The following is a 24,048-nucleotide window of genomic DNA, read 5'->3' as shown; positions in this document are numbered from 1 at the left end:
CACTAGTCGTTCAAAGAGTTTCGTAAAAAAGACGGTGAAGACGTCGTTTCTCCATTTTTTTTAAAAAACTACGGTCAAAAAGCAAGCATTTTATGATCTATAATGACAAAATTAGAAGGTTATTTTATTTCTATAAGTGAGATTAAGCCTTTTTCTCTAGTAATGGACAAACAAATGATTCTTTTTGTTTACAGTCCATTAAATTTACCAGTCTTCCATTCTTCTCCAATTATCTCTGCCCAAGTAATCTTTCAGCATTTTCATACGCTATTACTTAAGGTCTTTTGTAGCGAAAGGAGATATGCCATTTATCTCATGCACTGCTTTAGACAACGGTAAAAATATTTCTTTGTTCTCTGTTTATAATAAGAACGAGAGCTGAGCTGCTTTTCTTTCCTTCCTTTCAGGAATTGATCTATCCTATGGATGTCGCTTTCATTGAAGTTTTAGAATCAAAAACAAATAAAGAACACGGACGCCTTCAGATATCGAAACCAGTTGCGAAATCTAATTGAAAATTTTTCCATCTAGAGGTAAAATTGTGTTCCTTTTTTTGACTTGTGTAAAACTATAATATTTGGATTCTACAACATCAAAAAATTGGCTCTGTCTTGCTTCAAAACAAATTTCTAGAGGATTTTGATTTTGATTACCAGAAAACTCGTTAACTCGAAATCTACAAAAGAAGTAGCCGTGTTTCTTTTATTCCATAAATTTTTCTTTCTAGTTTTTAGGTTAAAGCTCATTTGCATTAGACATTTTATGGGGAATCAATCGTCGAAGGTGAAACCTGCCGAGCAGCCATGGATTGAGGAGGGACAAAAACACTTTTGCAGCATCTCTCAATTTAAGCTCTGCAACGTTGTTGGAAAAGGGAGTTGGAGTACTGTTTTTGTGGTAAAAGATCGACGCAGCAAGCAAAAGTTTGCTTTGAAATGTATCAACAAGAAAAAACACAATCCGGGAAAGCTAAAACAACTTCTCACTGAAGTCTCGCTTTTGCGTTCTTTAGATCATCCTCTTTTGTGTAGATTCTATTCTGAGTTTGAAGACGATAACAAAATATACCTTGTCTCAGATCTTATGTTGGGCGGTGATCTTCGATATCATATAGCGCAGAATCGCTTTCAAGAATCGGTCGTGTGCGTATGGATTGCTGAGTTAGCTTCTGCGCTGATGTATATCCACTCCAAAGGTATTTTACATAGGGATATAAAGCCAGATAACATCCTTCTTGATGAATATGGCCATTGTCGACTTGTCGATTTTAACGTGGCAGCCCGCCTTTCCCATCAAACCCAAGATGGAAAAAGTTATGTGAAAGGTCGAGTTGGCACTCCAGCCTACATGTCCCCAGAAACGCTCGTGCATTCCATAGGTTACAGAGAATCAGACTGGTGGTCTTTGGGAATCACCATGTACGAATGTCTTTTACAAAATAGACCGTTTTCTAGCACGATGGTGGTCAATTGGATTCGATCCTCCGAAAAAGAAAAATCATCTCTTCTGGAAACAATGTGCTCTTCACTCGAAATTCGTAACAACAAACAACTAAATACCTTATCCAAAGAAGCACATGCCGCTATTCTCGGATTTTTAGAGCCATCCATAAAAAATCGATATGGACATCAAGAAAAAGACATTCCAAATGTATCTTTCTTCTCGTCTGTTTGCTTCGAAACTATTTCTCAAGGAAAGTGGGCGCCCAAATTTAGACCGAAATCTGGCAAGCTATACGCCGACCCTATTTTAGAATTAGAGGCATCCTTTTGATTTCTGGTTTTTGTGTTTTAATGCCTCCGTTATAATGAAAATTTCCTTAGCTAAGGAAATCATGACTTTATAGATCGTTCATGTTCGTCTTGCTACATTAATTTTTAAATCTCGTCTCATGTTATGATAAAATTTACTGCCAAGTATTATAGAGCTTAATGAATTTTTTTTCTTGTTACAACGCCATAATCCACAAACTTTCATTCTACTATATGCGATAATACATGATATATTTACCTCCAACCATATTCATTGTATAAAACCTAACATCCATAAAACGTCTTTTCTAAATTTAACTTACCCATTACTGCTTCCTCAGCAGTCTCCAAAAATCCTGTAACAATTGTGACTTTGGGAAATATAAAAGCCAGTGTCTTGATGCTTTCAACAAATGACACGTAAACTACAATAATAATGTTTTCTTCTGGTACACCAAAGTCAACTAAGATTTGAGTTGCCATCAATACGTCCGTGCTGGTAGTCAATTGGGAAGCTATGAGAATTACATTGGTTCCAGCAATACCTCGGGGAAGTTTATGATATTGTAGGCTTGGTTCATTGGTGATTTGATTAACGCGAACAAGGACTTTCCCTAATCGTACGTTAGGATATTGGCGACAGAGAGCTGTTTCTAGAGTACCACCAGACCCCAAAACAGAAACACCGCAAAGCTATAATGGTTAGCTCCTTGAAAACGAAAAAAAAGTAGCTACGAAATAATGTCAATGTTGAGTAATACCTCTTTTGCTAAATGCAATCCTTTCCATGTATTTCCATTATGAAGGGTAATAACTTTTTCTTCATAAATTAAAGAGTCGCCGGCCAAATTCATCAGCATTGTTCCTATGCGGCTTAAATAAAATTGCATATTATCTGCATCCGTTTCTTTGTTTACCAGTATGGTCTTTATAGCTTCAATCTCAGGAGTTTGCCGGAGCTGAACAAGATTTAAAGGTAAATTTGGAATGGTAGGAACGATCTGCTGTAAAGAGTCGATGTTTTCTCGGTGGCTTTGACTTTGGACAGACAAAGTTCTTTTAATAAATTTGATTACCATTTCTAAAGAGATCAAATAAGTTAGTAAAAAGAGATAGAAAACAATAAAAGGTATGGGGTTTATTTCTACTTACCAATGGCCACTTTGTTATCACGACCACGAGGAACAATTATATCTGTATATAGTGATTGCTTCCGTACAAAATTATCATAGCTCGGTTTGACGAAGCGATCATATTGATGAAGGACACCTCGAATATCACGACCACGGTAATTGATATCTCTATTCAATCTACGAGACAAGCAAACATCTGAATCAGTCTCAAGGAAGACAGAGACGTCAAGAAGAGAGCGAACTCTTTCATCGTATAATGCAAAGATTCCCTCCAAAACTATAATACTTGCACCAAACAAGGTGGAAGTTTCAGGAAGACGATCATGTTCGTGGAAACTGTATATAGGAATGTCAACTTTACGACCTCGTTTCAGCTCCAGTAACACACTGTACAACAAACTCCAGTCAATGGCTTCTGGGGCGTCAAAATCATATTCGTTTCGGAAAGCCTGTTGTTTTTGCTCGATGGTCAAAGGCTTGTAAAAGGAATCCAAGGATAAAATCACCACGTTGGGTAAATTCAATGCTTTCACAATTAATCGAGCTACTGAAGTTTTCCCACTTCCAGAAGGGCCTGCAATCCCTATGAATCGTATACGTCTCCAAGGAGGCTCGTACAGGTTTTTCATAGATTTGTCCTCATTTGCTTGAGCCATTTTAATGGTGTTTTAAACAAAAAGAAGGGAAAGAAATTTTTAAAAAATAGCACACAAAAGAATAAAAAGAATAAAAAATAAAAAATCTATATATAGATATATAGATATATAATGGTGTACGAGCAATAGAGGACAGGTGTTTCGAACAGAAAGGAAATATCCTCGCGTTTAATGGCAAATTTCTCTCCAAAAACAAGATAAAAACGAAACAATCATGAACCTTTCTCTTCAAAAAGTCTTAAAAAAGAAAGTATACCTTTAGTCCGAAATTCACCTACTCAACGCACCCAAACGAAAACGGAAATGGAATGAATAAAGAAAAACGAAAGAAATTAATCGAGAACAGTATTTCTTTTTAAACGCGTGTTTGGAAGGTGTTGTGGTTAGTAAACAAATGACTATCGCAACTTTTTACAAGAAGTAACAGAACTTCTGTTACTCGAGTCCATGTCTTGTGCCGCGGCATATCCGGAAGTAAGAAAACGAGCAATTGTAGCATGGAAAGCATCGTATAATTGTTTTTTTTTACTTTTGTATGAATCGTCTGCAGTAAGGAACGTGGTTTCTTATGTCTGCGAATCTAATTTTTTCCTAGGCAAAAAGGTGGACGGAAAGCATAATGTCTTGACACATAGACGTTTCAGACTTTCTTCAGAAGCTTTTATCATAGTTTTAATCAAATTTCTGTTTCCTTTCTTCAAACAATGCAAACAAGGATAAATTCTCGACAATCCGAATCGTTTGTTTACGTAAACAAAAACAAGTCGCTCTAAAAAAAAAAAAAAAAAAAAGAAGAAAGAAGAAGAAAAGTAGAACACGTTACAGAGACGCAAATATTTAAATCTTTCCATCTAATGATTTCAATTCAGGTTGGTTTTTCATCATGAAGGATAGACAAATCGGTGCTGTTCGTTCATATAATACTATGATCCTGAATGCCCTTGTTCGTCTCTCGTGTAACCCAAGAAAAAAATAAATTAATTTAACAGAAAAGGAGAATTTTCTATTGTTTATATATCCCTGTTATGAACTCCTAAATCTGGTAAATTTGGTGGTTTGCTAACTCGAGACCATTCTTCATTTTCATTCCTTCTATGTGCTCAAGTTTCTTATAACTTTCATACTTTTAATCTCTTCTTCCATTCTTCGCTTTCATTTTTGTATTTTTTCTTTTCGCCGCAGAACCAGTGCACTATACTCCCCTACCTACCCTCTGCTCTATTATTCTATCAAATTTTCAGCTCTTCCTGGCATAATTCCATATTGAACGGAAAAAATTACTTTCATTAGTAGTTCATTTTTAGGATTATTAAATTGGAACCTGCAATTGACCATGGATTCGGGTCCCGGTCACGTTCGCAAAGGTTCTACCTCGACAGTCAGCACTGAGGGAGGAGATGGAGCTTCTTTGAAATCTTCTAGGGATAATAAGAAAGGATTTATCGTGAATAGCAGAATAAAAAGAGGTGGTGGACACCTTCGACTTGGACGACCTGGAAAAATAGCCGCCGCAAATACTCGTCCTAATGTTTTAACAAGGACTTCCTCCCATAATCCTAATTACGATCGTCATCACCATACGCATGCCGCTATACCGAGACAAAGATCACTTAATGACCTTAATGACTTGCATGGGTCGAGGGTGGTCGCAGCGAGGACTGGCTTAATTCCATTGACTCAAAGGAAGCCTAAACTTGTTTGGGAAGAAGTTACGAATGATAATGACTCTACAGCTGGAAATATTGACACCGAAAGCATTCGCACTGATCCACCCAAACCAGAATCTCATAATCCCCCTCCATCCGATTCTGCGCAGTTGAAACAAGAACAACCATACAAACTGCATGAACAAAAACCTTCTTTTTATCCAGAAGCAAAACGAGCATACAGTGAGAGTTCTTACGAAGTCGAACATCAAAACTTTCCTTCGGTAGCTATTTCACCTTCGCAAGCTGCCACAGGTGAATCGTCTATCAAAGAGGAAACGATTCATCCAAATGCTATCTCCAATTTACCTCCTTCAGATCAGCATGCAGTCATTCCTGACTTTTCTGATCGTCCCCTTGCACCCACAGAGATGTATCCACGGTACCCACTTGCTGCTCCGAAAACTCCTAGTACAACACAATCAAGTCCTGTTCATAAAGAAGCTTTACTACCAAAGTCTTCAATTGAGCATGGACCCCTTACTTCTAATTATCAAGCCGCATTTCACAATCAAGGTCAGGAACCGGTCCCCCCTAAGACACTTATTAATACTGGTATGTTCTGAAACTTTTCTTAATTTCGGTAAAATCTAATCAACCATGTAGATCCTTCGAAAACCGTCGATTTAGACGCACAAAGTGTCACTACTTCTCTTCCAGGAGATATACTTACGAACCGCAAATTTTCTTCAAATGTCACCAAATCACCAGCTCAATTGTACGACATAGGTGCTTCAACTAGTCGAACACAACAGAAGCTTTTAATTCAGCGAGCTTCTTCCCGATTTGATACCGTGGAAGATGATGCCAATACAAATCCCGCCAAACGCTATATACATCCTCAAGCAAAGCAAATTACAGACTCAGTGCGAACAAATTTCCGCAATGTTAGAAGGAACCGCGAAATAGTATATGAATTTTTGATTAAACTTCGTCCTTTTGTAATTTCTTCAGAAATTGAAGATTTCTCTTCGTCTTCCAACCCCTTTACCTCAAGTCCGCATGCTCCGAGTTCTTCAACCCCGGGTCTTTACTCGGAAAATGCGGTTGGCTTTTCTTCGACATCTCACTCTGTAAATCCTACCGAGATACTTCATCCCTCTCAGCCGTCGTATCCTTTAGCTAATACACATAGAAAATCCATTCACGTTCCCAAAGTTCGAAAAGGAGAGGAACCAGAAACAGTGGAGAATAAAATTTTGGAATTATGGAAATAAAAGTCACTCCTTCATATCTTCTCTTTGTTATAATTCGACTCGGTCCTAACTATTTCTCTCATACTGAAAAATTTTGGCTAAAAGTATCTTGTGTGTACTTATTTATTTTTAATTTAGTTAAAAATTATTTAATAATTTAATAATAACTTATCTTTTCTTTTCTTTTCTTTTCTTTACCTATCCTATTTGCTGAATATCAAGAGGTAAATTCATTTCTTGCTCCATTATTACAGTCTTCATGCTTTACCGAAGTTCTTGAAGAAGATTCAAAGTTAAATCATTCCAATGAGAATATTCTGTGATTTTATCCACTTCCTGGAATATTATTTCTCCCGTGAACAGTTGCAAGATGATCTGCCACCCATGTAATTGGCTATTCATAACGGGCGTTCTCCAAGGGCAGTTCACCTTATGTTGGTCAATAATATCAAATAATTGATTCTCTTGACTTAAATTCCAAACACCAACTCTCCGATGACAATACTCGCACTCATACAATTGACCTGACAATTGCTCCGTCCAACCAGTCAGTGCGATCCCAATTAACGAGAAACCATGATCATTACTTGTATCATAATTTAATCTTTCAGCAACTTTCATCAATCGTTCTTGGGTCATTTCTTCCGGAAGACTTACTTGAACTGAGCAAGGTGATGTACTTTTTATCCTTCTTTTGGTATTCAGAAGCTCAGTAGCAATTTCAAGCTCGTATATGTTTTCTGGGAAAATCATGTGCTTCCACAGACAACCGTCCTGATGTTCATCAAGCAGAGACTTCTCAATACGATCTCTGATGTTTTGAGGTAACTCCCAAGAAAGCTCGTTTGACTCAATTATATTCTGTAGAAAGCTTAAATCAATTTGTTTATTGCATAGATCGCATGCTAACTTATCATAGGAGTCACAAAGCCATCCATGTTTACAGCAATTGACTTCACCTAGCTGAGGATCATAAGTCAAAGACCACCGATTTCGGTAAGTTTTTAAACGAACCAAAAAGTTTTTTAGACTCCATGGTTTGTATTTGGAAGAAGACTTTTGTACTGTATTGACTAAAACATGTTCAGTTTGCTCATCAACTTTATCTAGTTGAACCAAGACTTCATTTAATTCCCAATCCGACGGAATTGCCATTTTCTAAAGTAAAGCAAATATTAGTGTTTATATACAGATGGGTTTAAGGGACACATCCCAACAAAAGAAAAATGAAAACGGTTGTCAAACGAACAAAAGCAAGTTTAAAGTTGCAACTTTTCCAATCAGAGATAGTATAATTCACACGAAAAACAACGAGTTTTACCAAAAATTTTCTTTATTAAATGTCGTTCTGTATTCAATGTTTATTATGTGAGATCTCTCTGCCAGCTAGAAAAAAATCATTTTATCGAGATTTGCTTACCATTTAATAAGATATTATCGTATTACCATGCCGATTTGAACTATTTTTGAAAACGATAGCTTGAAAGCTTTACTACCATTGAATGGATTTTCTTTTTTACTATTTAAATCTAATCTGGATAAAAATTCGTTCAGGAAAGGGACAGAGAATGGAGAACATTACGATAACAAATTTACACTTCTTTTCCTGGATAAACAAATAAAAATTCAGTCGTATAAGATCTTATATAACAAAAAGAAGAGTTAATCTGCTTTTATGTCTTCCTTCTTCAGTTTATCTAGACCTTATTGAAATGGGGATCTTGAGAAGTGACGGCACGCGTAGCATCAATGACATTTTGGAATATGCCTTTGTAAGCAGCAATAACACCGTTGTTACTCTTCAATGTACGACCAACGCCAAAATCCAAAGGTTTACCAAACATATCCGATACGATACCGCCAGCTTCTTCGACCAAGAGGGAGCCTCCAGCGTGATCCTAAACTAAGTTAGTTACGTGCTTTTTAAATTGTTATTCATCTTCAACATACCCAAATTTTCTCCTCAAAGGTCATGCTGGTAGGAAGACGAAGATATATATCTCCATCACCTCGAGCGAGACTGACATACTTGGCTTGAGAGTCCATTTTTGTAGGTCCATGAACAATCCCAAGCTTTTTAGCGATTTCTTCTTGGGTTCCTTGCATAGAGTGACCCGCTTCGACTCCTTCACAAAATTTAGAATCCTTTGGATCTTGGACATCCTTCATATAGACTTGGGAGGGTTGGACAGTCAAATTATGAAGGGAGTATTGAAAGCATCCTTGACCACGAACAGCAGACATGATGATACCCTTAGGACTTGTTTCGGGCTGCTTGAAGTCAAAAGGGAGGTTGGGACAGCTGATGGCACTCACCATTGGCTTTCCATTTTCGATTAAAGAAAGGCAAATAGCATATTGGGCACCACGAAGGAAACCTTTAGTACCATCAATGGGATCGAGTGTCCACATACGGCCTTCACGACCGCCGTTGTAATTTCCTTGATCGATAACGGCCAGCATTTGCTCGGCGTCTTTAATTTGACCCAACTCTTTATATTCTTTCGATTGCTGAATCGATTCTTGAACCAATGACCAGACACGAGAGCAGGTTTCTCCATTGCTTCTCAAATGGTCGGCATCTTCCTCACCAACGATGGGGTCTTTGGGAAAAGCATCTTTAAGCAATGAAATGACAACTGCTTGAGCACCAAAATCACCGATGGTTACAGGTGACTTATCTTCCTTTGAGTGAGCACCTGCGGCGCTCTTCTCTTTTATAAGTTGGTTGAATACTTTTTCGGTCAAGTAGCTAGCCCTACGGACAGCGACAATAGCAATTTCTTTTTCAAATTGAAAATTCATATTTGTTTTTATAAGTTACCAAAAATTTAGGAACCACTTGCGTCTAGGATACGAGAAAGCAAATGCGTTAAAGATTTTGCTGTAGACGAACTATGACTTGAGTGAACGAATCCAAATAAATATCCAAGTAAATAAACCTTCTTTCTTCAAATAGCTTGGTTTTTAGAAAAAATTCAGTGCAACTGATGGAAACTAAAAAAGGAATTTAAGAGATTCATACAAGAAGAGATATGCTCCTGGAAAACGTTCAAGAGGAATAGGAAAAGACTAAGAAAGTAGCATGGATGTTCAACATTCCAATCATTTAAAATTCAAAAACGCCGGGAAACGCGTGTAACGCGCACTCACTGAGAAAATACTTGCCATGGCTTTCCTGAACGAAAACAATACAGGGGTTCCTATTAAATGAAAAGAAAAGGTATATAAGAATTCATTAGAAGAGTAGGACGCGTTTCTTTCTTTTTATAGAGTAACAAAGTGAAACAATAAATAGACTTACGCGTTACCCAAGAAGTCAACATAAACACAACCATGAACTTTTATCCAATTGCAAAATACTCTGTTGCGCAAGACTCTTATGGATATGATTCAACATCTACAAGCTGGTCTCATTACTCAGATGGTGGATTTACAATGTCACTGACATCAGGATTATTGCAAATTCGTAGGCGCGAAGAACTAATTGTATGGTGATGGTATCGCACATAAAACTTTCTACTAACATGTTATTCTACGTAGCAAAGTATAAATTTACTAGATTCATGGCACCAATTCATCCCAGGGACGAAAGAACGGAGCTTGGTCCTATTGTCTAAGGCACCTTGCATGAACTTTCGCGTATATAGCAACAATGTAAGACGTAAAAAAGAATATTCTTTCAAAAAATGAACCAAAGAAATGGGATTGACATGGTTCCTTTCAGTCTACTAACAAACTGTCCTTAGCTTACCAAACGGTTTCAAGTAAAGTTTCCGTCAGATGTGTTTTACATGAAAGCAAAGCTTGAAATAGAGAACCTCGGATTATACTTCAAAGATGCAAGGTCATCTTCGGAGAAGAAGCAAATGTCAAACTCGCAAAGCCAGATTGGGAATTCACAAGAGATGTATATGGTACCACCTATGAATCCAACAGTTAATTCTTCATCTCAACCGGCAATTTCGCTTCACGCACCTTCTATTATGTCCCAGACAATTCCAGGGACACCGCCAATTGCAGCAGGAGGAGGTGGTGGTGTAATACCACCATCTTCCTCATCACAAGGTACGACATTAAACAACGGTGCTACCGACATAGCTGCCCATACTCCTTTCAAGCGCACTAGGGTCGACGACGTAGCATCGTTAAGCTATTCACAAGTGCCAGCAACAACGCCATCATCATCATCATCTTCAGGTGTGTTGGCTTCTATTCGGCCGTCTCAGAATCCCGGGACGGCCGGACGACGAGAAACGAATATGGAAAGCATACACATGTCGCAACCACTTTGGGAAGATCCTGTGGCTATTTCGTCATCGCCGTTTCACCCATCCCAGTATTCTGTTGTAGCAGCTACGCCTCTTGGATCGCAAAATCAAGGATTACCTATGGGATCTGCAGTAACGCCGAGACAGGACAATAATAATCAGGTTTCTTCTTTGATGAATTTGTTGCCATCGCCTCCGACAACATCGTCACCATCCGTACTTCCTCCCAACTTGACGGAAGAAGAGAAACTCTTGCGAGATAAGATTCTATTTTACCTCCAGCAGAACAGCTTTCTTCAACTATGCCAAAGCTTGGATCGTGTATGGGCTACGATCCAACATACGTAAAGCAAATCAGTAAACAAACAAACAGGAAACATAAGGAAACCTCATAAAGCAAAGAAAGAATGAAAGGAGACCCTGTCCGTTGGTAAAGGATTCATTTCATCCTTGGGGGTTTTTTTTTCTTTCTTGTTTTTTTTTCCTGTTCGTTTCATCGTTTCATCGTTTCATCGTATTATCGTTCTATCACATAAAACGAACTGCTTTCCTGAATGTCGTGCGATGTAATGTTTTCTATGACACGCGCCATGCCCTGCCATACCATGTAAACAAAGCTCAAGTCTACGGCCGAAAAAGAGCGGTTTTTGGTGACGATGGTATGGTAGAATGCGTACAAATTTGAATCCGTGATGTCGTCAAAAAGAAGAAACCAAACAGACACCAGAAACCATATTCCTTCTTTTAGGTAACTTCTTCCAGGAAAATTTCCACAACCCAAGTATGCTCCTATTGATATAATATGATCCTTTCTTGTTTCTTACTTGCCGAAGTGAAAACATATACAGAATCCCAACGTAAACCGTTAAGCAACGTTTAATGAAAGCTAACACGCTGGCCCGTTTTCTTCTTATTTGCAGAATAGTAGACTGTTGTGTCTAGTGTTAGGTCAACAGACTCTCACCTTCCATTGATTTCGGTTATCAGGTTCGCCTTTCAATTGAGAGTTTATTATCTCTCTGGTTCATTTTTTCCTGTACAAAAGAGGAGGCGTTTGGTCATCCCGCTCTGTGTCTTTATCTCTGTTAGAGTTAGGGTGCAAACCTTTTTTCAAGAGGAAAAGGGAAGGCGACAACGGCAATAATAACTCTTACAACGAGGTTATCTTATTCTTTTGCCGAGAACAAGATCATTTCTCGAATAGGTTAATTTTCGTTTAAAAAACCGCATAACAATGTGACTTACTTTAGGTAGGATTCTTTTTAAGAAAAACCATAAACATTTGTTATATTTTCTTTGAAAAAAATCCGTTTATTTTTTCACTTCCATCTTTATTTTCACGTTGTATTTCTCTCCCTCCCCGCTTGTGTTTCACCCCTCTCTTGTCTATGAGTGATGTAATTCCGTCGTGAATGACCATTCCTACTTCGTTTAATACCTCAAAGCCAGTGATTTCAAGCTTCGGATCAACCTTCTTCTCCAAAGCTTACAGAGCTGTATACTGTTTGTGTGGATTTTCAACCAAGTTGTTCCCATTCACTATTGCCCTCTTTTTTGCGTAAGGGTTTGGCCAGGGTTCTTTTGTTTTATAAAAGGACCTTCTTCCTGCCTAGATCAGCCATCCTTTTCTGTTCTCCAAAGTTGACTTATCCTTAATTTTTTCTTTTTTTTATCTTACTTTCAATTCTTTCCTGATTGTTTGTATCAGACTTTTTTCTTTCTTTCAAATATAATAAAATTTTATTCTACTGTTTGGACTAATCTGTTTCCTTTTCCTTTTACCTTTTTGCAGAACTCTTTAAGAAAATTGATTTTCGGGTCTTATTTGATTTTGAGTTCTTTTCATTTCTTTCGCCTCATTCTCTGACGTCTCTGGCTTTTTTTCTTCGTTACTATTCCTTGCTTATATTAACCACTTCTTTTCTTCCGCCTATCCCAAACCTCTTTCTGTCTCTTTCCTTTAGTTGTGCTCAATTCACTTTTTTTTCTCCCTACGTTTCTAAAATTTGCATCAATATTTAATTTCTCGTTGGGGACTCCAAACTTTTCTTTTTGTGATTTTCTCTCGTGTTTCGATGTGCGCTTATTATCACCTTATGTTGGATTGAGAACATTGATAAGCCTTTCTTCTTATGCAATTTACTTGTCGGAGCGATGTTACGAATTCTACTGGTGTAGCCGATGCGCGACACCATCATCGACTCCATCGAACTAACACCACCGGCACCTCAACGATCATCGTCTTGACAGGCATAGAGTTGAAACACCTAAGATTAATGGTTATTGGTGCTTGTTCCGTTTCGATCGCCTTTTGTATATTTATAGTTTGTTTACGATTTTTTCGTCAAAAAAAAAAAACTTTCCGTGATCATATTCATATTACCCTCTTTATAGTCCTTTTAATTCGTTCCATAATTCAGCTTCTTCACCCAAGTTTATCTATATATTCAGGTTATTTTTGGATCCCAGCGAGACGATGTTTTACCTTAGGCTTTTTTCTTTTGGTCATGCTTCGGATGTCTGATTATTGGATTTTGATCAACGTATTACATAACTCCCTTATCGTACTTCACCCTAGATCTGTCGATGCAGATCGCGGAGGACTTTATCGCTTTCGACATACCGTATATGCCTTGTCGTTCATCTTCCCTCTTACAGTTGGTGCTCTTGCTTTTACGAATACAGATAATACGTTTGTGAATTTCCAAACTCGATGTTTTCTTCCGTTTCGACCCGTTCGATTCCAGTGGGCTCTCAATTGGACCTTTGATTATGTTCTTACAGGAATCATTTTTGCACTTCATCTCGGTATGTTTATTACCATTAGAAAAAAAATTAAGCAGTTTCAAAAAATCTCTCCTGATAATCCTGATTCGTTTCCCATATATGACCTTGAGGTCGGTCCTCAAAACCCTTCTCAAATTTCGCTGCCACCTCTCCCTCAAAATTACTCTTCCTCCTCCTCAACTTCCTCCTCTCTACATTCCCCACGAAATTCTTTTTCAAGTCATACGTATAGTTGTGCTCATGAAGCATCCTCTTTGCCTAATCCTCAGTCCCTATCGTCCCCGTCCGATTCTCATCAACAATCCTACCGTTTTCCTAGCTTGTACAATCGCCCCAATCCATCAAAATCCTTTATACCTGGGAATTTAGAAAACCGACGTTCTCCAGACTCAAATTCCCAGTCTCAAACAGAACTTAACGAAAGAAATGAAAACAGAATACATAATGAAGAAGAGTCAATCGATAGTGCAATGGCTATTTACGATAAAGACCTGCATGAAGATCCGTTAACAAAACAAAGGAGTCGTATTATGCGTCAATCCAAATTTCTGTTTGCGTATCCCGCTGTTTTCTTCTTAATGTGGTTCCTCCCTCAGGTTCGTTATATCATCACTATAGCAAACATTCACAGTGAATGCGTTGGTTACTGTAAGGGATTTGCTTATCTAGCTGTGTTTTGTGACAATTTTGTTGCTATAATTCTGACCCTTTGTGATTTACTGTTTGCTTGTTATCAAGGCTTTTACGTTGTTCTCAAGAAAAAGAAATATCTACTAGTCACGAATTTCATAAAAAAAAATTTTTTTGGGAAGAACAGTTTAATGCATGAAAAAAGACGATCTAATGACTAAAAAATTTCTCCGTTTACGACTGCAACATTGCAGCTTTAATATTTCTAGTTCATAATAACACCGTTTGTTATACGTAACCTCCGCTTCATTCGTTTAACCTGGTGAATTATTGCAATCGCAAAATACTTAACAGTAACATGGTTTCCATTAAACATAATGCAATCAGATCTTAACTTGCAATTTTAGTTAAATCTAATCGAGAAATGTATTGGCTTCTGAAAATCTACTTTTGTAATAAATATATTTAGTAGGCTATAGAAAAAAAGGATATTAGCATATGATCAATTGAGAAGTAAGTCTGAAAAAAGAAAAGCAAAAGTTAGAACAATTTAATCTCTAATGATAACTATTTTAGTAAGTTATTTACATGCAAGCATGCCGAACAAAAGAAAGAGTAACATAGTCAGCGACGAATGAATTTTTTTTAGATTCATTTAGTATTACTATAAAAGATAATTTATATTCATCATAACGTATAGCAATAAATATCTTTCTATATTGAAACATAGATATGCAAATGGAATATAAGAGCATATAAATTTTATTATATGCCATTGTAAATTGCTTCTATTTATAAGCATACATAAAATATCATATTAACGCGTCACGTAAAGTATGATAATATGAAAAAGCGTGTCGTGAAACTTACAAACAGCACACTAACTACCAGCGATTACCAGACTTAATTGAACGACTTGTTTGGTTGGATCTCTGTTTACCAAAAAATAAAGAAAAGAACAAATAGATCCAGGTTGTGGTGACAAATTTCCGTGTTATCTGAAATTAACCTTTTCTGAAGTTAGCAACATCGAAATCATGGCTTTCGATCCCTATAATAAAGGAGGTTATGGTTCAGGTTTCAATGGAACCTTTTCTCCAGGAATGGGAGGAGGTGGATTCAATGATTATGATCCGTCCAGTCAGCCTAGTGTTGATAGGGTATGTTTGAGATGCTTATTCTATACGGCCTAGTTTGCTCAAGTGATTTCATTGAAACAAGTGACTGACAAATATAGCAACAAGGAATTGGCAATAAGCTACGTCCTGTAACTATCAAGCAGATATTGGATGCTACCCAAGTCCATGCTGATGCAGAGTTCAAAATAGACGGGGTCGAAGTTGGTCAAGTAACCTTTGTAGGAGTTTTGAGAAACATTCACCAACAAACGACAAACACAACGTATCAGATTGAGGATGGCACGGGTATGATTGAAGTCCGACATTGGGAGCACATTGATGCTCTTTCAGAATTGGCTACTGATACATATGTTCGTGTATATGGAAATATTAAAGTCTTCTCCGGGAAAATATATATCGCTTCCCAGTATATTCGGAATATAAAGGATCACAACGAAATTCACTATCACTTTTTGGAAGCCATCAGCGTTCATGTACACTTCACCCAGAAGCCCCAATTGACTGGTACAGCGCCTTCTGCTTTCGGTAATCCTGTCCCCAATGCTGGTTCTGCTCCTGCTTCCAACTCTTTGGAACAAAAACTGGCAGAGTACTCTTTAACTCCCACACAAATGATCGTCATGCAAGCTATACATAATGCTCCTGACACGAATGAGGGCGTACATGTTCGACAACTTGCCCAAAGCGTTGGTCCTGGTATAGATCTTACTGCTGTCACAGATTTTTTGCAACAAGAAGGCATCATTTACACTACAATTGACGAAAACCATGTATGCTGTTTTCCCTCTTTCCTACAACCATTTGCTAACATTCTATTTAGTTTAAGAGCGTCCTGCAAGACCAATGAATGCTCTCTTTTCCTAACTTATAATCAATGGCTTTATGATCCTAGATTCGGTCCTTTTGGTTTTGTGTTCACCTTGTCATGTTCTATCTAATTAATTCTCGAATTTTGTATATACCTAGGCTTTCCTTGATGGGATTTTTTATTTTTTAAAACTTGAGTAATAAACATTCCCCTTACAAAAATTGACACTTTCAAAGCTTTGTTCATATATATCAATTCAAAGTCATTAACTGTAAAACTCATTATAAATCAAAAAGTTAAAATCGTAAAAAACCTCTTGTTTCTATATATATCATGAGACAAGGTCAAAAAAGTTACTTCTCAATTCGCGAAGAAAACTTAGAACACACCAAACTTCTTCTTCTTCTTTTTATCATTCGATTCCGTCAAAACTTTATCCTTGTCTTTATCCTTCTTCGATGTAGACATGAGTTTTCCGAGCTTACTAGTTTTTCCTTTCTTTTTATCAGCTTCTTTACTAGGCAATGCAGTAGGAGCCGACGTACTTTCGAATGGAGATGATGGTACATCTACGGTCGGCTGTTTTAAGAGTTTACTCGGTTGAGCTTGTAAACATGGAATAGGCTCAGAATTATCTTCCGGAAATTTCAGTTCTTCCCTAGACTTTCGGAATTTCGAGAAGAACTCAAGCCATTCATTAGGAGAATAACAGGATGTGCTTCCAATGAGGATATTTTTATTGAGTTTTTCAGAAATTTCATAGCACGATCGAAGTTCGCTATAAGTAGTACCACCTGCTACGAAAACTAAAAACTTTTCTTTGGGTAAGCGTGTCGCTATGGATCGTGAACGAGTCCACGATGGTCTTGAGCTTCGCAAAGAGGTTTGCTCTACCTCCAACTCTGTCTCCGGGTTGAGATCACGGATAAAAGGAAACAATTCCTTATCCAAATCATCCTGTACCAGAGATTCCATAACTGCTTTTAAAGTAGGAACAAATCTTGAAAGCTCATAGGTTTCCTCGCCTGCAGGTAACGATTTTGCAACCTCCTTTCGTTTCGTACTGGAATCCGATAATCGCTTTACATTTCTTACCCCAAGCTGTTCTAGATTCTGCAAAATCTCTTGACGATGACTAGGCAATTTGCTATGTCGAAATAGTCTCATCAGATCCTGAAGAATAATACCATCTCTATAAGTGATGTAAAGGATGAGAAGACGAAGCTTATCTGCCTCAGATGTTGAATCATCTTCTAGTAAAGGAAGTAAATCATAAAGCACGTTTCGCGGAGTTTTCCCCTCAGGGTTGGAGCCTGTCGATAAATCCTGTTCAACAGAACCAATGGAAAGTAAATTTTCCTTTTCAAAAAGATTCATGCACTCCTGTGCCATGGCTAAATGAAGAGAATACTCGTTACGGAGTTCTTGAAAATCGGACAGACCAGCAAGCATGCTTCGCATGTCATTAAGAGAGGAGGCTTGTCCTTTATCAAGAAAAATAGTATTTTCTTCGCAAAACTTATTAAAATCAGCCATTAACCGTTCAATCGCATCGCGCATATGCATATGCCGTATCTTAACGTACACAGAATCATCATCAGATAACTTGCCAGTCCGGGTTTCTAAACCGTGAGGACCCATTATCGTAAAAGGATAAGACTCATCTTTAATTTGGAGTAAATCATGAATCATAGCCTGATAGGTGAATTCGTGCACAAAAGGACATACAACATCTAAGGAACGGTCAACAATTAAGCAAGTAGATTTCTGAGAAGATTCTTGGAACCCGGGATGAGTGTTACAGTATTCATCAACTATGTCACGAAGTTGTGACGCTAAAATAAAAGACATCGTCTTTGAGGTATGTTTGGCTGTTTTGGGATAATAACAACGGATGTTTGGGGCAATTCCAAGACTTACACAAACGGAAAGAATTCCATGTGCAATATTTGATAATTCTTGCCGAATAATAGGACCAGAAGAAGGATGATAAAGACGCAACCCTGAATACTCGTCGTGCACTTGAAAATATCTGGACTCAAGAGCAAAATAATCCAAATATCCAATCTGTACTGAACGAAGTTTTGAAGTGATACTAGAATTTTTTAAGCGATCAACAACTTGAGGCTTAATTCGATCAATAAACATGATATGAATACCAGAATAGCTGTTTGGATACTCTTGGTCTTTGTAAATACAGTCGACTAGTTTATCTTGACAGTGAAGGATATATAAAACCTCAAAAGATGAGTTTGGAGTCCTTGCATTTTCTAAAATCTCCACCGCTGCAATCTTTTCTTCCAAAAGTCTATGGACAGAGGTAAATCGATTGATAATGTCTGCAGTTTTCCTGTCTACTACTAACACCTTCCACTGATTAGAGTTAGCAAAGCGTTCTCAATCTGACTATGGAAATTATGGCAGGAGTCTCAAACTATTCTTGCCAAAAAATAGTTTCAATAGTTCATGAACCCAATATATATGCCAAATGGTAGACAGTGGGATGGGATTGAAAGTTTCGTTTCGCGTTTCCTGACTAAAGCTTGCTTACCTTTGTTGCACATTCTATAGCATTTATTTTTTTAAAAAAGACTAGGCAAGATGTTAGCACTTCTGATTTGCAACCGTAACATACCTTCTCTTTGCGTCTCTAACAAAACCATTTGCTATATTTTCACCTGGTGTAATTGAAATAGGATGACTATATTCAGACGTTATTTTGCTAATTAAATCCACAAAAAGTCATTAGAAAACTGCAATTTCCACAAACAATAAAACCAATCTGACATGTATAAGGTAAATTCAGCTTTGGTGGTATTATTTACATCATCGCGGAAATTCCGAGGGTTTACCGAATTCAGTATATGTAGAGGGTACTAAGATTGAATAGTAGGTTCTTAGAAATGGATTCATAATCGAATTTTTGAATGCTTATTTATTGACTTGTATAATATTAACGTATTTTATATGGATTCTAAGGTTTCTGTTACGAAGCGATCAAAAGATTATTAGAGGAGAAGGTTATTCACGCTCGGACTTATATTCAGAAGGGCATACTTATGTTCAAAGTCCACATACTCAATGAAAAACAAGATACCGTACATTATCTAGCAATGATAACATTAACCATTTTTAATAACGAAAACTATACAATTAAATTTAAACCAATTTACTCCAAGATTTTAATGACTTTACCAACAGCAACCGTAGCACCTTGATCACGCAAGGTAAAACGGCCCATGTATTGATAGTCCTCAAATCGTTCCATACAAACAGGCGTTTGAGTCTCCAATTCAGCGATAATCTTCATACCCCTGGTAGCAAACATAGGAGGTTTCTTACTCTTACGATTAGCTTTGTCCAGCTTGTGAAGAAGTTTAGCAAAGGAAATTTCCTCGACAGCAGTATGAAGATGCATAACACAAGTATAACCGGTAGTCAAAATAGAAGGTAACTCCAAAATAGCAATCTGAGCAACAAAACGAGTGGTAGCATGAACAGGATTTTTGGTAGAGGTCAAAACGTAACCACTTTGGACATCAGAGTCATCACCACGAACCTTGAGACGAACTTGATCACCACAGATAGAAGAAGGAATTTCTTCATCTGCTTCGTCGTAGATACCAGTGACCTCAAGTGTTTGATTAATGGGCATAACTAGAACATTTTGGTTCTTCTTGACGGTACCAGCCTCAATCTTTCCTTCTAAAATGGTACCCAAATCCTTGTATTTGCTGGCAATGGGCATGATGAACGGCGCATTAACTTTACGTTCTAAACGGGACATGGTATCCAGATATTCGAGCAACGAAGGTCCACTATACCATGGACAGATAGATTTTTCAACACGATCCCTGATGTTCTGGCCTGTATAGGCAGAAATAGGCATGTACTTGACATCTGTCTTGGAGTTGTAACCAGCAACACGGCGCAAGAAAACACTCAATTTATCGACACACTCCTTGTAACGCTCCTCAGACCATTCTACACTGGGTTCATCCATCTTATTAATAACTACAACAAGATGGTTGATACCTTGAGTACGGGCCAAGACAGCGTGCTCACGAGTTTGACCACCACGTTCAAAACCAGCTTCAAATTCACCACGGCGAGCAGAAATAACCAAAACACCAATATCGGCTTGAGAAGCGCCGTTAATCATGTTGGTTACATAACCTTTATGGCCGGGAGCGTCCAAAAGGCTGAATCGACGATGCTCAGTTTCAAAATAGGCTCGTCCGACTTCGACAGTCTTACCCTTCTCACGTTCTTCAGAAGTGCTATCCAGGGCCCAAGACAAAGCCCATGATTCCTTACCAGCTTCCTTGGCATCCTTCTCAATCTTTTCCATGGTACGCTTATCAACCATTCCAGTTAGGACCAAAATGTTACCACCCAGAGTAGATTTACCAGCATCAACGTGACCGATGAAGACAATGTTAACATGCTCCTTGCCATACATTTCTTTTAAGACTTCTCTGTCAACAGTGGTCTCTAATTCAGTAGGAGACTCAGTAGTAGCGGTAGTCTCCTTGTTACCAGAAGCTTGTTTAGCAGGAGTAGATCCTTTGTCCTGCTTGACCGCTGCTGGTGCTGGAGCCTCGGCAGGCTTTCTCACTTCAGCTTTCGCAGGGGCAGGAGTGGAATTATCTTCAGCAGACTTTACAGGAGCATCCTCTTTAGTAGAGGAAGCAGCGGGAGCGGAAGTTTGGGCAGCTGGCTGAGCAGCAGGTTTAGCACCACCTAAGCTGATGGAAACAGGCTTGTTCGGCTTCTGAGCACCAGAAGAACCACCAAGAGACAATACCTTACCCTTGGGTAAAGCAGTTTTAGGAGGGACAAATGATTTCTTCTTAGAAAAATCGGGAACTCTGTTCTTATCATCAGTTTGATCTTGCGCTGCTGGGGAAGCAGGCTTTTGGTAATATTGTTGGTAGCTCATATTGGGAGCTCCCATAAATTGATCAGATGGAGAGCTTGCTGCATCATTGGATTGTTGTCGCTGTTGTTGTTGAGGAGCAAAGCTAGGGCCTAAATATGCGTTAGAACAACCTTATATTGAGTCGCGATAATATCGTGAGAAAAGTATCGATGATTAGGTATTGACTTACGTTGGAAAGAAGGCACAAAGGCGGGGGCTGTAGGCGTGAACGAAGGAGCTTTTAAAGAAGACATCGACAATTTCGAAGTTTGTTTGGCAAGATGCTCATCCTGTTCACCATTCTTTGGCTGATTGCTAGCCATTTTTACCTATATGTAGGAAGAGGTGTGGTAAAGGAACGCTGTGTTGGTGGTAGAAAATTATTATATTCAGGTAACAATCAGTAGCAATCCAAATCGTTGAATGTCTTTAAGAAAGTCGAATTATAGAAAAAGAGACTTTTTCATCTCTTTCTTTATTCTAGTCTTTATTCGTAAATGAAATGAAAAAGAAAACATTGAAGTGGCAAAATAGTGGGTTACTATCCAAAGGTAGATTTTGGTTTGTTATGCTCTGGCTTGGATTGAAAAGAAAAAGAATATAAACATCAATAAATTTTCATTAATTTAATTGTGCTAGAACTGAAAATGCTCCTCTAAGTTTGGATGTATTTGGGTTGATATTTAGGCAAGTTCTATAGACTCTTTCAAGGAAGTCCACATGTACGCTTTTCTCTCAGTTCAAACGTGCCAAAAGCTTGCAGAGAATCAATTTTAATATATATTTGAATCCCATAAGTAAGGCATTTTATGAAGCAACTCAAAAGGAAAGACATTGACTAAAAAGTAAGTACGAAAGACTTTTTTTAGACAGAATTGCTTTCCATATTCAATTCTTACATTTTCGTTTACTCATTTAGAATTGACATCAATAATTATTTCGAAACACTCGACAACCTCAGACACCTTTTCTCAAGTAGAAATATGTTAAGACGCGTTAACTGCTTTCTATAATTTAAAGAAACCTTTGAGATTTTCTTAGAAAATATTCTTTCTGAAAAGTAAGTTTTGAAGAATTCGAACTAAAGGAATTATAATGGATGAATTGTTCCACGTCGCATCTCATGCAGCAACGTTTGCTACTAGCTTTGCCATCAAGCACAGTATTTCATTTGCTGGAAAATTTGCTGTCCAGCAAGTAAGTAGCTATATTAAACGCATACCAGATGCTGATCGCAATGAATTGGAATTCATGAAAGCAAAGTTGCTTGAGATGATTCGTGTGGTCACACCAGCCATAGAGTTGATTGATATTATGTCTTCCAGCGGAAATCAAAGTTTGCAGAGCACTCGCCAACTTGTCGATGCGTTGCGCTCAGACATTGAAAAGTTCAGTGTGCACATCTTAGGTGTTGCAAGTTCGGACTCGGGAGAAGAAGCATCGAACCCGAAACGCGCCGAAGAAACGAAGGGAAAGGTTTTGCAGGAAATAAAGACTTTACTTTTACGAATTCAAGATGCCATCCCTCTACTCAATTTGTCTATCACCACTTCAGGGCTTTCTATCTCGTCAAGTCTACCGAAATCTACCAATTTTTCTCAGCTTTTTAAAGCAAACTCTTTTGTTTTACATTCAAACCTTTCCTTTACAGGGGAAAAGCCTTTACAGGTTGGTCCGACGTTTCGACTTCGCACTTACAAAATCTTTGAGAGCCATGCTCAATCCAAGTTCCTAAATCATGACTCAATCATTTGGCAAGAAGATTGCTCTGTGTGTGTAGCCAAGGTTTTTCGGGTGCCACCTCAACAATCTCATAACAAAAATTCCCTCCTCTCTTATAAGCTCTCTCTTGTTCAATCATTCGATGATAATCGTTATCACGAAGAAGATGAAGTTCCAATGACCAAAGATATTCTTTTAAGTACTATTCAAACTCTATTCTATAGTGTCTCGGGAAAACTTCTTCGACTTGACGAAGTCACGACACCTGTCATTCTGCTCAAATACAAGGATAATCCTTCAGAGACTTCTGAAGAACAGGAAGCATACAAATGGATAGCAATGGAGCTGCTACCTGAAGAAGAATTTGAGAGTGAGGAAGATGATAATGAAAGCCAGGATTCTGACAATACGACTGAAGAATTCAGTGATGAACATATGGCAGAAATGCAACTGCTTGGACTTACACAAAAGGATCTTGTAACAAGAAGAAAGAAGATGAAAGCATATCAGAAAGAAGACACAAATCTGGTCCTATTAGAATATCTTCTTCGTTTGTGTGCCTTGGAGGCGAACGCTCAAGAATCTGTTCTTCAACTACCCGATGAGCAAATCTCTCTGTACTTACGAGATGACCAAGGACGTGAGCGACCTCGCGATCCAGGTTCATATCATGCTTTAGAGAACACTGGTGACGCTCGTGTTTCCCCAACTTCTGCAACGTCGTCAAGACGTTCTGGCGTGCGCGCTAGTTCAACTTTCCTTTCTCCTTGGGTAAAACAAGAACCTTCTTCTCCTTTGAAGCACGTATCGAGAAACAAAATATTAGACGAACGAGAAACAACGTCGGGCTATGCTAGCCCTTTGATGAATAGAAAAATAAAGGAACCTTCAAGGCGAGAAGATATGATAGGTGCATATTCTCCTATGTTTCTTCGATCTAGGAAAGATTTGTTCCCGGAGATAGATCAGATGCCATCCTCAAAGAAAGAGTTGTTTGCTTCTGAAAAAAAAAATTCAAGATACTGCAACAAATACGAAAGAGGGTACGAGATTCCAAAGAGAAGAACTAAAAAATGATAAAAATTAACGAAAAGGTCCTGAGAAAAGGAAACAATCCGAAACCTAAGAGGAGGCCCCGACAAAAACTTCGGTATACTTTAATGTTTATGTATGATCTATAATAGTGTAATTAGCAACGAAGAAGATTTTTTTTCCTGCAAGATCATTCATAATTATTATTGAGCGGAATCTTGAGAAGTTTGAGTTTGTACTTTTCCCCTCCTACGTCGTTTAAGTTTAAAGAATAGTGAAGAGTTTTACGTTTAGGG

General features: G+C 38.0%; 11 protein-coding genes across 12 annotated transcripts; 6 read left to right on the top strand and 5 right to left on the bottom strand.

Moving 5' to 3' along the window:
• Positions 1-372: 372 nt before the first annotated feature.
• Positions 373-2,011, top strand: SPOG_02506 (AGC/YANK protein kinase Ppk33). Its single transcript, XM_013168448.1, has one exon. It carries the CDS (start codon positions 763-765, stop codon positions 1,771-1,773), a length of 1,011 nt encoding a protein of 336 aa, XP_013023902.1. The 5' UTR covers positions 373-762; the 3' UTR covers positions 1,774-2,011.
• SPOG_02505 (uridine kinase/uracil phosphoribosyltransferase) lies at positions 1,954-3,920 on the bottom strand. The gene is made up of 3 exons (XM_013168447.1): positions 2,904-3,920; positions 2,513-2,832; positions 1,954-2,444 (listed from the first exon to the last, which is right to left on the bottom strand). The coding sequence occupies exons 1-3, from the start codon at positions 3,538-3,540 to the stop codon at positions 2,037-2,039; spliced, it is 1,365 nt and encodes a 454-aa protein (XP_013023901.1). The 5' UTR covers positions 3,541-3,920; the 3' UTR covers positions 1,954-2,036.
• Positions 3,921-4,638: 718 nt separating this feature from the next.
• Positions 4,639-6,643, top strand: SPOG_02504 (TORC1 subunit Tco89). Its single transcript, XM_013168446.1, has 2 exons — positions 4,639-5,801; positions 5,853-6,643. The coding sequence occupies exons 1-2, from the start codon at positions 4,874-4,876 to the stop codon at positions 6,461-6,463; spliced, it is 1,539 nt and encodes a 512-aa protein (XP_013023900.1). The 5' UTR covers positions 4,639-4,873; the 3' UTR covers positions 6,464-6,643.
• Positions 6,513-7,828, bottom strand: SPOG_02503 (RNA export factor Rsm1). The gene has a single exon (XM_013168445.1). It carries the CDS (start codon positions 7,595-7,597, stop codon positions 6,707-6,709), a length of 891 nt encoding a protein of 296 aa, XP_013023899.1. The 5' UTR covers positions 7,598-7,828; the 3' UTR covers positions 6,513-6,706.
• Positions 7,829-7,929: 101 nt separating this feature from the next.
• On the bottom strand, positions 7,930-9,689 carry SPOG_02502 (3',5'-bisphosphate nucleotidase/inositol-1,4- bisphosphate 1-phosphatase). The gene is made up of 2 exons (XM_013168444.1): positions 8,393-9,689; positions 7,930-8,340 (listed from the first exon to the last, which is right to left on the bottom strand). Exons 1-2 carry the CDS (start codon positions 9,245-9,247, stop codon positions 8,140-8,142), a joined length of 1,056 nt encoding a protein of 351 aa, XP_013023898.1. The 5' UTR covers positions 9,248-9,689; the 3' UTR covers positions 7,930-8,139.
• Positions 7,931-12,287, top strand: SPOG_02501. 2 transcript variants are annotated; one of them, XM_013168442.1, is made up of 3 exons: positions 7,931-9,931; positions 9,986-10,099; positions 10,192-12,287. In XM_013168442.1, exons 1-3 carry the CDS (start codon positions 9,779-9,781, stop codon positions 11,059-11,061), a joined length of 1,137 nt encoding a protein of 378 aa, XP_013023896.1. In that variant the 5' UTR covers positions 7,931-9,778; the 3' UTR covers positions 11,062-12,287. The 2 variants fall into 2 exon arrangements, with proteins under 2 accessions (XP_013023896.1, XP_013023897.1); XM_013168443.1 differs by lacking the exon at positions 7,931-9,931 and having other exon boundaries at positions 9,936-10,099.
• Positions 12,214-14,758, top strand: SPOG_02500 (G-protein coupled receptor Git3). Its single transcript, XM_013168441.1, has one exon. It carries the CDS (start codon positions 12,846-12,848, stop codon positions 14,349-14,351), a length of 1,506 nt encoding a protein of 501 aa, XP_013023895.1. The 5' UTR covers positions 12,214-12,845; the 3' UTR covers positions 14,352-14,758.
• A 244-nt stretch (positions 14,759-15,002) lies between these two features.
• On the top strand, positions 15,003-16,309 carry SPOG_02499 (single-stranded DNA binding protein Ssb2). The gene is made up of 3 exons (XM_013168440.1): positions 15,003-15,290; positions 15,368-16,039; positions 16,090-16,309. The coding sequence occupies exons 1-3, from the start codon at positions 15,168-15,170 to the stop codon at positions 16,114-16,116; spliced, it is 822 nt and encodes a 273-aa protein (XP_013023894.1). The 5' UTR covers positions 15,003-15,167; the 3' UTR covers positions 16,117-16,309.
• On the bottom strand, positions 16,068-18,864 carry SPOG_02498 (SNARE binding protein Sec1). The gene is made up of 3 exons (XM_013168439.1): positions 18,713-18,864; positions 18,629-18,669; positions 16,068-18,450 (listed from the first exon to the last, which is right to left on the bottom strand). The coding sequence occupies exons 1-3, from the start codon at positions 18,738-18,740 to the stop codon at positions 16,456-16,458; spliced, it is 2,064 nt and encodes a 687-aa protein (XP_013023893.1). The 5' UTR covers positions 18,741-18,864; the 3' UTR covers positions 16,068-16,455.
• Positions 18,865-18,999: 135 nt separating this feature from the next.
• On the bottom strand, positions 19,000-21,362 carry SPOG_02497 (translation release factor class II eRF3). Its single transcript, XM_013168438.1, has 2 exons — positions 21,189-21,362; positions 19,000-21,108 (listed from the first exon to the last, which is right to left on the bottom strand). Exons 1-2 carry the CDS (start codon positions 21,319-21,321, stop codon positions 19,247-19,249), a joined length of 1,995 nt encoding a protein of 664 aa, XP_013023892.1. The 5' UTR covers positions 21,322-21,362; the 3' UTR covers positions 19,000-19,246.
• A 731-nt stretch (positions 21,363-22,093) lies between these two features.
• SPOG_02496 (ran GTP-binding protein) lies at positions 22,094-23,821 on the top strand (the record flags this gene model as incomplete). The annotated part of the gene is made up of 2 exons (XM_013168437.1): positions 22,094-23,763; positions 23,815-23,821. The coding sequence occupies 2 exons, from the start codon at positions 22,094-22,096 to the stop codon at positions 23,819-23,821; spliced, it is 1,677 nt and encodes a 558-aa protein (XP_013023891.1).
• Positions 23,822-24,048: the final 227 nt, after the last annotated feature.

Source organism: Schizosaccharomyces cryophilus (genome assembly GCF_000004155.1).
Source record: "Schizosaccharomyces cryophilus OY26 unplaced genomic scaffold supercont4.4, whole genome shotgun sequence".
Classification (NCBI taxonomy): Eukaryota; Fungi; Ascomycota; class Schizosaccharomycetes; order Schizosaccharomycetales; family Schizosaccharomycetaceae; genus Schizosaccharomyces; species Schizosaccharomyces cryophilus.
The sequence above is the reverse complement of the archived record's forward strand: the minus strand, read 5'-3'. Positions and strand labels throughout refer to the sequence as shown.